Genomic DNA, 13,481 nt, shown 5'->3' with positions numbered 1-13,481 from the left:
TCACTGCTGGTTTGAGGAGATTTGTCGTCTGACTCAACTCAGAGGATTCAACAGTCATGAAATACAAATATGAAATATATGTCAGATAGTAGGTCAGATTGGTTCAACAATACAATACGTCACCTAGTTTGGTCAGATTGATTCAACAGTAGATTGCGCCAACTTGCGCCGTACACACCATTAATTGGATCAATTTTAAGAATACATGAGTAATGTCAATTTGTGTCAGATTGTCTCAGTTGGCACTGGAAGATTATAAATAGGTTTGCCAGCGATTGTGTCCAAAAAAAGAGCTACTTAACAGTTGATTGTGTCAAAGTTCGCTTTGTGTCCATTCACTTTTTGCAAAACAAGACAATTGTACCATATAGTTACTGTTTAGGTAACACTGTTTCTATGTTGTTCTATCTAAGGTTAAGGTGACCTTTCAGCAAGACGGGGAAGACCTGCTGCTTTCACCGAGTCTTGCAAACGGAGTCCTATACACGTTTGCAAGATTCGCATTGCATAGCATATTTTTTGCCAAGCTCACTGCAATCTATGTATGTTTTGTTTGTACCTGTCTTCATTGTTTGTTGGACATCCACCTATGTGTCAGTCCAAGAATATCTTATGGAATAAAGTCAATAAAAGTTAAGTTTTAATAATTCATATCTCAAAGAGTGCCCCACAAAAAGAGTCCACTTTCCCTCTCCTTCCTTTTTTTGCAATTATTATGGACTCAGGGGAGCACCACCAGCAAGAACGGACACTTTCTCCCATACCAGGGTACCAAACGTCCACTACAGCTGGTCTTAGGCGACCCAGGCCGAAACCCACTAGCATGGTAAGAGGGTCTCACTTGACCCTCTCCGCATGAAGTGGGCATAACCTTGTGCGGCTCCCACAAACCCACTCCTTTATAGTAATAAAAGTTATATTTTTTGAGTTTTTTCTATGTAAAATAAGTCCCTTCAGACTTATTTTTACATAGAAAAAATCTAAACTATAAGTTTTATTACTACTAAGCCAAAATACCAATGTTTATATGCAGACTACAAATATTTATTTTTACTACAACCCTACCACTAGGGTTAATCTAGTTATTGAAGAGCCATCTCCCAGGTCCATTGAGAAAATCAGTGGTACACATCGACCAAAACCATTGAGTTAACTGGCTGCAGAAAAAAATTACCAGTTTATTAAATAGCCCTCTGCAGGGGAATATATAACTAAGCTGATTTTCTAAATCAGTTATCCCTACTCTGAAGCCAACAAAGTGCCATTTCTTAATCAATTTAGTTTTATGGTGTAAACATTCCTTTGAGATTCTCTCTCTAAAAACGAGATTTACCCTTTTTTTTTTTTTTTGCTTTGCTTTTGGTCTTCTGTTAATTGCTTGTGGTATGCAGTGTTACCAGTGTAAAATCTGGCCTGTATCATAACTGGGACTGTTCTGCTAGCATCATTTGCATGTTAGTGCAGCTGCATGGGAATCCCCTAGATCACCCTGGTAGTTTCGCAATGAACCTAAACTTAAAAATGTGTAAAATACTTGCATGTGTGCAAGCACTCAGTCTTGCTTAATATTAAATGCCAGGGTGCTGCTGGCATCACTGTTATATATATATATATCTCTATCTATTATATACAGACTCCTCATAAAATATAAGGATGAGACTGCACTCACTAAACTCGTAAATCAGATGCAGAATTGATCCATAGGGCGGTATTCAATGTGGATTTTGGCGATGTGCAGCGAATCCTGTTTAGGATTCGCTGCACATTCGCCACTGGTCACCGCGTTCCGGAGCCTCGCCGGCTCCGGTATTCAACGAGTCAGGGGCTCGCTGCCCCTGACCGGCGAATTTGAGCTCCTGCGACGAACGCCGCAGGGAGTCTGAGGACGGTGGCAGGCAGGGAGATGGGAAGTCTCCCTGCCTGCCCCAGAACGTTTGTGGGGGGGAGGTGGGCTCCCCGGGTGCCAGGCAGCACAGGCTGCCCCCCGGGGGTGCCAGCAGGGGACCGCGTATATTCACTACACCCGATCATGAATATGTAATGATCGGGTGAAGTGAATATATGAATATCTAATGAGCGGCTCGGCTCATTAGAGCCGGCTGCTCTGTGTAAAAAAAAAAATAAAATATATATATATATATATATATATATATATATATATATATATATATATATATATATAAACAACAGCTTGGAGGTGCGGCACTCCCCGCAAATTAACAGGACATGAAGCGGTTTAAAGGCAACGTTTCAATGTCTTTATTACGACATTTTCATGATGAAAATGTCGTAATAAAGACATTGAAACGTTGCCTTTAAACCGCTTCATGTCCTGTTAATTTGCGGGGAGTGCCGCACCTCCAAGCTGTTGTTTATTCCATGATTCCAGTGGGGGCACCCAGCAAAGCAGAATCCTAGCGTCTGAGCCAGTGAGTGTGCCGGTCTGCTGCTCTTTATATATATATATATATATATATATATATATATATATATATATATATATATATATATATATATATATATATATATATATATATATATATATATATATATATATATATATATATTATTATTATTATTATTATTATTATTATTATTATTATTATTATTATTATTATTATTATTATTATTATTATTATTATTATTATTATTATTATTATTATTATTATTATTATTATTATTATTATTATTATTATTATTATTTAATTAAATATATATTCATGTGCTTACAGCACATGAATAAAAATAACATGCCCCTCCTCAGAATAAAATTCCAGATTTTTTTACTCCAATTGTAAAAAACAAAACACTTTATTTTAAAAGTTCACCTTCCACTTCACCATAAAAAGATAGCGATTGCTACTTGGTGAATCATGGCGAAAAAAACCTTGAAATGTATTCGCCATCTGGTCATTGAATAGGGTGATTCACCGTTTTAGTCAGAAATTCGCCTTACAGCACAAACTCGCCATAAAAACCTGGCGAATCAGCCTCATTGAATACCGCCCACAGTGGTGAACATTTCAAGACCCCTCCGATCTTTTCATCAGGATGTGCAATCATTGAGATATGTAATATACAAGTGTGGGAACAAATGTTGCAGAGTAAGAGTGCTTTCAAAAATAGAGGTGTAAAGAGTTTATTTCTATCAATTGATAAAATGCAAAGTGAATGAACAGAAGATAAATCAAATCAATAGTTGGTGTGACTACTCTTGCCTTAAGACAGAATCAATTAATTCAGGTACACCTGCACAAAGTCAGGGATTAACCAATCATACCAAACAGGTGAGCATGATCATTAGAATAAAACACATTAACTGAAACATAAAATGCTGTATAGCAGGCTTAAAAATAAGTGAGGAACAGCCAAACGCTGCTATAAAGGCGAGTCTGTGGAAGACCATTGCATGTCGCAATTCCTCAACAATGACAAGACTGAGCACCACAACAAGGCCCATTATAATGTATTTGCAAAGTCTCTCCCAGGCAAAGATTTAAAAACAGACGGGGTTTCAAGATGTGCTGTTAAAGGTCTTTTGAAGAAGCACCAAAGTAATGGACAGCATTCATGACCATAAGTGGTCAACCAAGGAAACCGAGGAGGTCATTTGCAATGGGGACCGATGTTTGCGCTCTGCACATGCACATATTCTCATGTTCAGGGCTGCTGAGTGGACGCCTTCGACGACTTGCATAATTGCTGAGGCGTTCGAATGTGGAGGGCCAGATCAAGGCAGCAGAGGGCGTTCACATGGGGACACTCCGTGTTTCCTGGGCATGCCCACAAAAATGCTGGGTGCGCCCAGGAAAACACTTGGCATCCCCATGTGAACGCTGGCAGACGGCTGACGTCAGCTGCCCACCCTATTCTCGGACCGGATGGTGCATATATAGGTCAATCAAGACTGACTTCTATTTGCAAACGGGAAAAATCATTTAATGTCTGGCAACCATCGAATGATTTTGCCCCCGTACACACCCTTGTGAATGAATGTACATGCAAAACATGAATTCGCAATGCGCCAGGAATTTGCACATGGCAGCGGGGGGGGGGGGGGGCATTCACTCACCTGGTGGGCGGCGTTAGTTGGCTTGTTAAGCAGCAAAGTTACACTGCTTAGCAAGTCAACCAGAATCAGGCCCTTAGTGTATTAGATGGAATAAATTGGAAGATGTCCAGCAGTGTTTTCAGTTCAGAGCTGAAAGAACCCAGTGCGATCCATGTGGAAACCAGGTGAGGTGACTCAGCTATGCATGAAAACATAATAGTAAAATCCACCAAAGCGCTAAAAGATACCCAAGACCGGTGCGAATAAAAGGGAAATATTCTGTCCTATTTTTATTTTTTTGGATGAGCAAGTTCCAAAACGGTCAATCAAAATGAATCCTTTTTCAGTCACAATCTGAAAGAGACTCCACATTCATAGGAATGGGAGACCAAGGAAAAAGGCAATAGTGCAGATCATTTAAAAAGCATGATATGAATTTAATAAAATGCACTCACAAAAGAGGACAATATTGACAGCATAAAAACAAAGTAACCCAGGCAATGCCGCTCACACCTCCAAGTCTCATTGATGGAATAAGTCCTGCGGATTCCGGATAACAGCGTCAAGGACCTCCTGATGATTAGTTTGACAGCGGGTGGATGGGTGATGCAAAGCAGAGCCATGCTTAATGCATTTCGGATCCTAGTTGATCCTTCCTCTGAAGCATGACTGTAGCTCTCCTGAAAGGGTTTTTAAACCCCTCTTCTCATTATAAGCAGCTGTATCAAGTTCCTTAATTCGTGGCATTTTGCCATTACTGCGCATGCTCCAGCAGGCGTGCACAAGATGCCAGTGTGTTCCACCGGATAGGAAGCGTGTGACCTTCAATCACGGCATTTCGCCGCTATGACACATGCTCCAATTAGCAAAAGGAAGATGGCGATGCATTCCACCTAACAGGATTGAGGAGTTGAAATATTTGGCTGTAGCAGTAAAGGATGATGGAGGCATTTCAGCAAATGGAATCGGGGATTTAATCCGGTTTATTGGTGTACCCCATTCTGAGAAATACAGGCAAGTACTTATCCATCATGCATTACTATCAGGGAGACATCTGATTGGCTCCAAAATGTTTTCTTCACCAGGAAAACAACCCCAAACATACAGCCAATGTATATTTGGCGTAAAAAATAACAAGCCCTGTTCTCAACATCATTGAGTCTGTTTGGAATTATATGAAGTGACCGAAGGATTTAAACTAGCCTACATCCACAGATCTGTGGTTAGTCCTCCCAAGATGTTTGGAACAACCTTCCTTTCACATTCCTTAAAAAAATGTGTGCATGGGTACCTAGAAAAATTGATAATGATTTGAAGGCAAAGGATGTTCACACCAAAAATTGTTTTGATTTAGATTGTTCTATTGTTCGTTCACTTTGCATTTTGACATCCTTACTTTATGGGGCCATTACGTACAATGATTACTGCATGCAGAACTTGTTCTATTTAGAGAAGCAGGGCACTCTGAAATATTGCCTGGCATCACCCAGTGTGGGATTGAGCAACACAGGCCCTATAGGACACTAAGTGGTGTAATATTAAAGCTGAAGTATTACTAAGTGAGAAAACATTCCTACAGTGTTGATTAAGAAACATTTTTCCACTCATGCTGCCTCTGGTTACGTTACATACAAAACTGAATTAAATGGTTTCTTTAATAGCATTGCAATGCACACTGTCATTGTTCTTGTATAGTGAAAACTGTGAAAGTCAGACTATATACTTTTGATGTAAATAAGCATAACTGCTTACAAATAATGGTCCACTTTTGTGCCTCTGTTTTCCAGGACACAATATGATGATGTACTTATTCTATCTCCTTGTCATCCTGGTATCTTAATCTCCAACTGTGAGGCACGTGGACATGAATCCTCATCCCCGGCGTATTCGTCTTAAGCCATGGCTGGTGGCACAAGTGGACAGTGGGATTTACTCAGGGCTGCATTGGGAAGATCAGGATCGCAAGTTATTCCGTATCCCGTGGCGTCACGCAACCCGACATATACCTGTACAGGAGGACGATAACACCATATTTAAGGTGGGCACAGTGCTGGAAGGTAGTATCACCTTCAATCATGTTCTTTTTAATGAATAATTACATGAACATATCCAATTGTAATTAAAATGTACATAAATTTTAATTCCTAGTCTGAGTAAAATCCAGCCCAGTGCAGGCCTGTGATTTGCTTGCACAAATTAGCTGATTTGGCGATTAGCTGCAAATCCATTCACAACTCACTATCGATTGAATGAATGATTTTTCCACTGTGTGCAGTCTGTGCATAGCCCAGGACTTGGCAGCTGTGATAGAAGCAGTTGGATCAGGGCCAGAGCTGATGTCACACACCTTCCCCTCAAATGCCTCGGCATGCCTGCATTTTCACTGAGAACCTCCCAAAAAAAAGGCTGGGTGACGCTCACAAAGGCCATCAACATGCAAATGGCCAGCAATAAAAACAAAAAGCGACTTCCGGTTCCGGATTGCATGGGGAGTGCACCCTAGCCCCGCAGCTCCGCTCGGTCACCGGCTGAATTAATAATTTGCAAGGCGAAAATAGCCTCCAAGAGCCCCAGTTCTAGCTAACTGGACAGGGAGGAACTAGGAGATGGATCGGGCAGCACCAGCGCCGCAGCCGCCACGCTCCCAGCAACAACAGGGGAGGCAGGTGAAACGAGGTCCGTCACAGGACATGGCGGCGCCCACCGGAGACGCACCTCACAACCCGGCAGTAAGGAGAGGCTCTGTGGGGACACAGGGAGATGATCTGAGCACCCTGCAATCCAGACAGACGGGCCCTCTTACATACGACGACATGGTGGATGCGATTACTGCCACGATGGCCCCCCTCCTAGCGAAAGCGGTGAGTGACATCTCCCAGCACCTCACAGTGCGTATGGACACTGCTGAGAATAGGATCGGAGCACTGGCACATAATTTAGCTTCATCACAGGGGGAAATCAAAAGATTAGAAAAAGAAAACTACACATTAATAAATAAAATGGAGGAGTTGGAAAATAACTCCAGAAGAAATAATATAAGGCTGGTGGGGTTACCGGAAACCATTAAGGGCGTTGCCCTGGAGAAGTTTGTGACACTCACACTGCCGCAGATTCTCGGCATACAAAAAGAATGTGAAAACATGATAGTTGAGAGGGTGCACAGAATCGGCCCAAACCCCAAACCAAATGACCCACGCCCGAGGGTCACAATATTCAAGACCCTAAGCTACATACATAAACTGACTTTATGGAAAGCCTCCAGAAAAATGCCAGTTATTAAATGGGAAGGCAACAATTTAAGGTTATTCCAAGATTTCTCTGCTTCTGTCACTAAAGCACGTAGAGCTTTTTCACCTGTTTGTTCCAGCTTGATTGAGAAGAAGCTTAAATTTGCCTTAATCTATCCAGCAAGACTGAGGATTTTCAGGAATGACAAATTTTACGATTTTTCAGTCCCTTCAGACGCCACCGAGTTTCTCAGAGATGTGGAATCACACAGAAGTGAGGACATCACAGACACCCGATTCAAATATCCCCATAACATACATAAGGAACATTTGAATCCCTGTTCAGAAGTATTACTTTCTTTAAGTTGGCTCATTTAAGGATCCAAGCCCGGTACCGAAAGGAGTTTCCTTCCGGACACGCTTAATCTCTAATAAGTCTCATTCATTTAAGGGATGTTTTCCCTTTACAGTTCTATCCGAAAGTTTGTTAGACATGTAAATTATTACTATGCGGCGCTGATAAATCTAATCCAGAAAATAATAAGCAACCTCGATATATCTGTGAGGTAAAATATGGCCAGTATTAAAGTAGGCACCCTAAATGTAGGGGGTTTTAATTCACCTATAAAAAGAAGGAAAATTCTAACGTACTGTAACAAATTAAAATTAGACATGGTTTTTATCCAAGAGGCGCACCTGGTCCCGGGTGAATATGTTAAACTTCAAATGTTGGGATGGAAGTTGTTAGATTATGCAGCCTTCAATTCGAAAGCCAGAGGTGTTACTACCCTCATCAAAAAACAAATACCTGTTGAGATTATAAAAACAATAACAGACCCAGAGGGTAGATTCACCATAACTCATACTAAAGTCTACTCCTCTACTTTTATTCTATGCAACATATATGCCCCAACTTCATACAATAACAAATTCTTTTATACCTTATTGAAACATCTTATCCCATTTATTGATGGAGAGTTAATAATCTGTGGTGACTTGAACTTGGTTTCCGATGTTGGTTTAGACAGGTCCGAAAGGAAAACCCGCCCACCTCCCCTGCCGAGAATGGGGTTCCCTCAATTCTCATCCCAGTTAAAATTAGTGGATATCTGGAGAAACCTTAATCCCACGACCAAGGGCTATACCTGTTTATCAGCGGCCCACCATAGTATGTCTAGAATAGACTATCAACTAATATCCGAGACATTATTCTCTAGGGTCACAGAGGCGGAGATAGAACCGATTTCTGTTTCGGACCATGCCCTTAGCTGGTTTAAGCTAACTATATCAGAAGAGAGAACTCAAGCTCCGCAATGGTGCTTTCCTGACTATATTCTTACTTCTTCTGAATTTAAAAAATATGTGGTGGAAAGGTGGGAGATGTACTGCTCCAGCAACCAGTCGCATGCATCCTCGGACCCGTCCCTTTTTTGGTTAGCCGCAAAGGCGGTCCTAAGGGGGGATATTGTCTCTTATGTAGCCCAATTAAATAGGAAAATCTCTAGCTCATTCCTTGAACTACAAAAATCACTAACTCAGGCGTACTCATTATATGTCCAAACCCCCACACAAATAAATAGGAAAAATTATCTAACAATTCAGACACACTATAACGAATATCTTAATAATAAAGCCCATAAACATAAGAAAAATACTGACTACAGATATTATCGTTTTGGAAACAAAACGGGAAAGTTGCTCACTAATATTTTAAATGGTACTAGACCCTCTGCCGTCATACACCCTCTAAAAAAGAAAGATGGATCATTCACTGTTTCCAATAAACAAATAGCTGAAGTAATGAGAGAGTTCTATTCAACACTTTATTCTCACTCCACTGACCAAAATAAAAATGACGATACTACACTAACTAACATTGAACACATGTATTCTAACCTAACATTCCCTAAATTAAATAATGATTCTAAGGACAAACTTACTGCCCCAATTACTGTTGAAGAAGTTTCTAAAACTATTAAATCTTTAAAAAAGGGAAAGGCACCTGGGCCTGATGGATTCGGCAACAATTTTTATAAATATATGTATCCACACATTATAGATCCCCTTACTAAGGCCCTCAATCACATGTTACACCAAGAAAAACTCCCCGCCCATTTTAATTCGGCACACATAAAAACATTACCCAAGCCAGGGAGAGATCTGACAACACCCGCATCATATAGGCCAATATCCTTATTAAATTCCGATTACAAAATCTTAACAAAAATTCTTACGGAAAGAATGAAACCCCTTATGCCCTTAATTATCCACCCGGACCAGACCGGATTCATAGCAGGTAGACAATCGGTTACCAACGTCCGAAAGGTAATTTCTGCTATACAACACCTGCAAAATATTCTTGGCAGGACACCCCCGGGGTACCTCCTCACCTTAGATGCAGAAAAGGCCTTTGACCTTGTGCTTTGGCCCCACCTGTTTAAAATAATGGCAAAATTTAATTTCCCCCCCGAATTCATAGATTACATAAAATTATTATATTGCAATCCAAAATCTCAAATTGTATGTAATGGACACACTTCAGATTACTTCCTGTTACAAAAGGGGACAAGACAGGGTTTCCCCCTGTCCCCACTTTTATTTGCTATTGCGATAGAACCCCTAGCCATGTTACTTCGGCACTCCAGCGAATTTCAGGGGATAAAAATAGCCCAACAGGAAATAAAATTGTCTCTATTTGCGGATGACATGATATTGTTTATTTCAAATCCCCAAACCACGATCCCTAATATATTGAACATAATTCATGTATTTGGAAAAGAATCGGGATATAAAATAAATATAGAAAAATCGGAAATAATGCCTTTGGGATCTAGCGATCATGACTTATTTTCCTGCTCAATTATAAATAAATTTAAAATAGCCCATATGCAAATAAAATATTTAGGTCTAAATATCACAAGAAAAATAGATAATTTATACAAAGCTAACTTTACACAAACCATTACTTAACTGTCTACTCTCCTAACAACATGGACTCCCCTACCACTCTCTCTATTAGGAAGGGCAGCAGCAATAAAATCTATAATCTTCCCAAAAATGTTGTATTCTATCCAAATGTTACCCATAGCCTTGAAAATTAAAGATATAGAAGCCCTTAACTCCTTAATGTCAAAATTCCTATGGAAGGGACGGAGACCTAGAATTAAAATTGCGAAACTCATGCTACCAAAGTCACAAGGAGGTCTGAAAATTCCAGACTTTAGATTCTATTCGAATACTATATTTTTTAGATATGCGAGCGACTGGTTGCTGGAGAGTTCAGTCTATACAAATTGTGAATTAGAAGTAGCCTTGTTTTCACCGTTTTCACCTGCGGCACTTCTCCATATGAAAAAGCAGGACATTCCGGCTCATATAATGTCAAATATTATTTTCAGGGACACTTACATCAACTGGATCACTCTTCACAAATTGCTTCATGGAGACTCCAAATACTCACCTTTTTTGCCTTTATGGGGAAACCCTAATTTCACTCCTTCAATGGACAATCCAATCTCCAGGGTCTGGAAAGCTAAAGGTCTAGATATGATGTGCAAAATCTTTGACCCAGGAGGAGAAATCAAAGCTTTTGACCAAATAAGGGAGGAATATGACATTCCGAAATCTCATTTCTATTACTATCTTCAGATAAGACACTATGTTCGAAGCCTCACACCGCAGACATTAACGGAAACAGGCACAAATCAAATCATCGCACAGGTAAACTCCAGAAAAACAAAGAAATACAAATTGAAACCATTATACCAAATACTGGTGGAAGCAAAATTCAACCCCATATTACAAGCGAACCAAATATCCACTAAATGGTCTGATGATACGTCTGATAAAAAACCGATTCCAGATTCCACAGTCGATAAATATTGTTCCTATCTAAAATACCTATCATCATCCTACCTACAAGAGACCCATATTCGCTTTCTACATAGGATATATATAACTCCCTCTCAGAGAAAATATATGGTGGCAGAGGAAACGGGGGCTTGTTACAAATGCTCAATGGCGAATGCCAAATATGGTCACTGTTTTTGGAGGTGCACCAAGATACAGAGGTTCTGGAATAAAGTAGTGGGCTACTTAAATTCTGTTCTGAATATTAAAATAACCCCACAGATAGAAGCCTGCCTGCTACTTTCTTTTGAAAAGTGGAACCTAGGCCACAAAGCCTACTCATACATACCGTTTCTGGTCACAGTTCTCACTCTTGCAAAAAAGCTCATCCTATGTCACTGGATTAAAAGAACTGCTCCTACTATCCAAGAATTGTCACTAAAGCTCATCCAATTGATATACTTTGACATTAGAATACTGATATCAGATGAACCTCAATCTACCAGATCATTCCATGCCAAATGGTCGGTACTCATCACCTCACTCGATGAGACATCGAAACAAAAAATCGTGGAGTTCTTTGATAGGAAACTGAGACCAGGAATAAGGCTTTTAGTCGAACCACAAAGTCCACAAGAGGAAACATTGGAAACCCCAAAACCCTAAAAAATTAAGTGTCCACTGTTCCCAGTCCCCTCCCCCCCCCTTCACTCTCACACTGCTTGGTAGTTTGAAAAGACTCTGTAATGCATTGTTAGTTAAATGATATATGACTATATGCAATATCTGTAAAATCTTAAAAGATTATAAGGTTGAAGATTTACCGACCCTCTCATGGGGCAAGTCGTATCTCAAATGGATTTCTGTTGCTTTCTAGAGAGGAAAGATTGGTCTTGGTCCCCCCCCCCCGCCCCTCCCAATTGTGTCTGTCTTTGTGATATAACTTAGATGTCAAAAATTGCTATAACTATAACTAAAATTATTATAATTGTATATTTTAGCAGGGGCATCAGTCCCGTTAGTGTCGATGGGGGATGTAAGTCGTAATTACCGAGACTGCTGTGCTCTCCGGTGCTCCAGCTTTATTAAAAGTAAAAACTCCACAAAGAATAATTGATCTTTAGGGTCAAGGATAAAAAGTTTTAATATCCTGAAGTCCTATTTATTTTATAAAAACAAACCAAAATATAGATGAAGGCGCTGGGGCATGGGCGAACATGGTTTGAGACTTGGTTATATACTGATCTTATATTAGTTATAAGGGTAGTTAGTTCAGGGGTGACCGGGTTAGCTTGGAGGGGTAGGCCGGGGCTCCATCTATTAGATCTGTAAGATCTGAAATGTCTCCCATGGATTACTTCTCGTGATTATTTCATTGATAAGAATGTATCTACAGTGATGCTTGTTTGTTGTTTCTTTTTATGTGTAAACCTGCAAAAATTTCAATAAAAAGATTTGTAAAAAAAAAAAAAAAAATTTTTTATTGCAGGATGGCCTCATGTATGCATGCCACAATCCATACTCATGTGCAGTCTATCGATTATTGCCCAGGCTGCAAATGTGCCACCCTATGATCTGGTCTAATTAATTTGGCTTCTTAAAGCAAAGATTAAACTCCTCATTAACATTATTACTATTGTAATTACATACCGTTTTTTTTTTCTGCCGATAAGGACTCGTGTGATAACGCATAGGATAACAATCCCATGTGTTATCGTTGTTCCGGAAACCGCTTATCGCAGATTTAAGGTTTAAACTAATATATAATTATTTTGTAGTATCAAGAGACATGATAAAGAATAATCTGCTTCTACTGTAGAATCAACAGTTTGTAGACCTCTTATATCCACTAGGGTAGATATATAGAATCCTAACCAATATTTAAAAACATATCTTGAAATAAAAGAAGGAAAAACACACTCGTTAACATAAAAAAATCCCAAAGGAGGCGATAGAGCAGGGGTGGGCAATAAGCGCCCCTTCAGCTGTTGATGAACTACACATCCCAGCATGCCTTGCCTTAGCTTTGCTATTTGGCCATGCTGAAACTGTGGCAAGGCATGGTTGGATGTGTAGTTCATCAACAGCTGAAGGGGCGCTTTTTGCACACCCCTGCGATAGAGTAAGGATTCTGTAATGAGGTAGGGGAAGTGTTAAACAGTAAGTATCCTTATAGCAAGTTAAAGCGTTTTTATAAATAGTGAAGATTGAAACTCATGCCAAGGGAGTCATGTGGTGCTAAATTATATTTGCTTGTCGACTCCAAGACGTACGTCTTCCATATCGATATAATAGTCTATTTTAGGAAACCATTCCTTCATAGAAATTGGGACCACTGACTTTCATAGAACAAG

General features: G+C 39.9%; 1 protein-coding gene across 1 annotated transcript in view; it reads left to right on the top strand.

The window, feature by feature from the left end:
- IRF5 (interferon regulatory factor 5) overlaps positions 1 to 13,481 on the top strand; it is a 63,246-nt gene that overhangs the window by 27,288 nt on the left and 22,477 nt on the right. The window contains exon 2 of the mRNA XM_083183267.1: positions 5,839 to 6,089. Coding sequence (XP_083039393.1) covers positions 5,916 to 6,089 — 174 coding nt within the window. The 5' untranslated portion in view covers positions 5,839 to 5,915. The remainder of the gene's footprint in view (positions 1 to 5,838; positions 6,090 to 13,481) is intronic.

Source organism: Crinia signifera, chromosome 4 (assembly GCF_055691185.1).
Source record: "Crinia signifera chromosome 4, ASM5569118v1, whole genome shotgun sequence".
Taxonomy (NCBI): Eukaryota; Metazoa; Chordata; class Amphibia; order Anura; family Myobatrachidae; genus Crinia; species Crinia signifera.
Note: the sequence above shows the minus strand (reverse complement) of the source record. Positions and strands in the feature narration are given on the sequence as shown.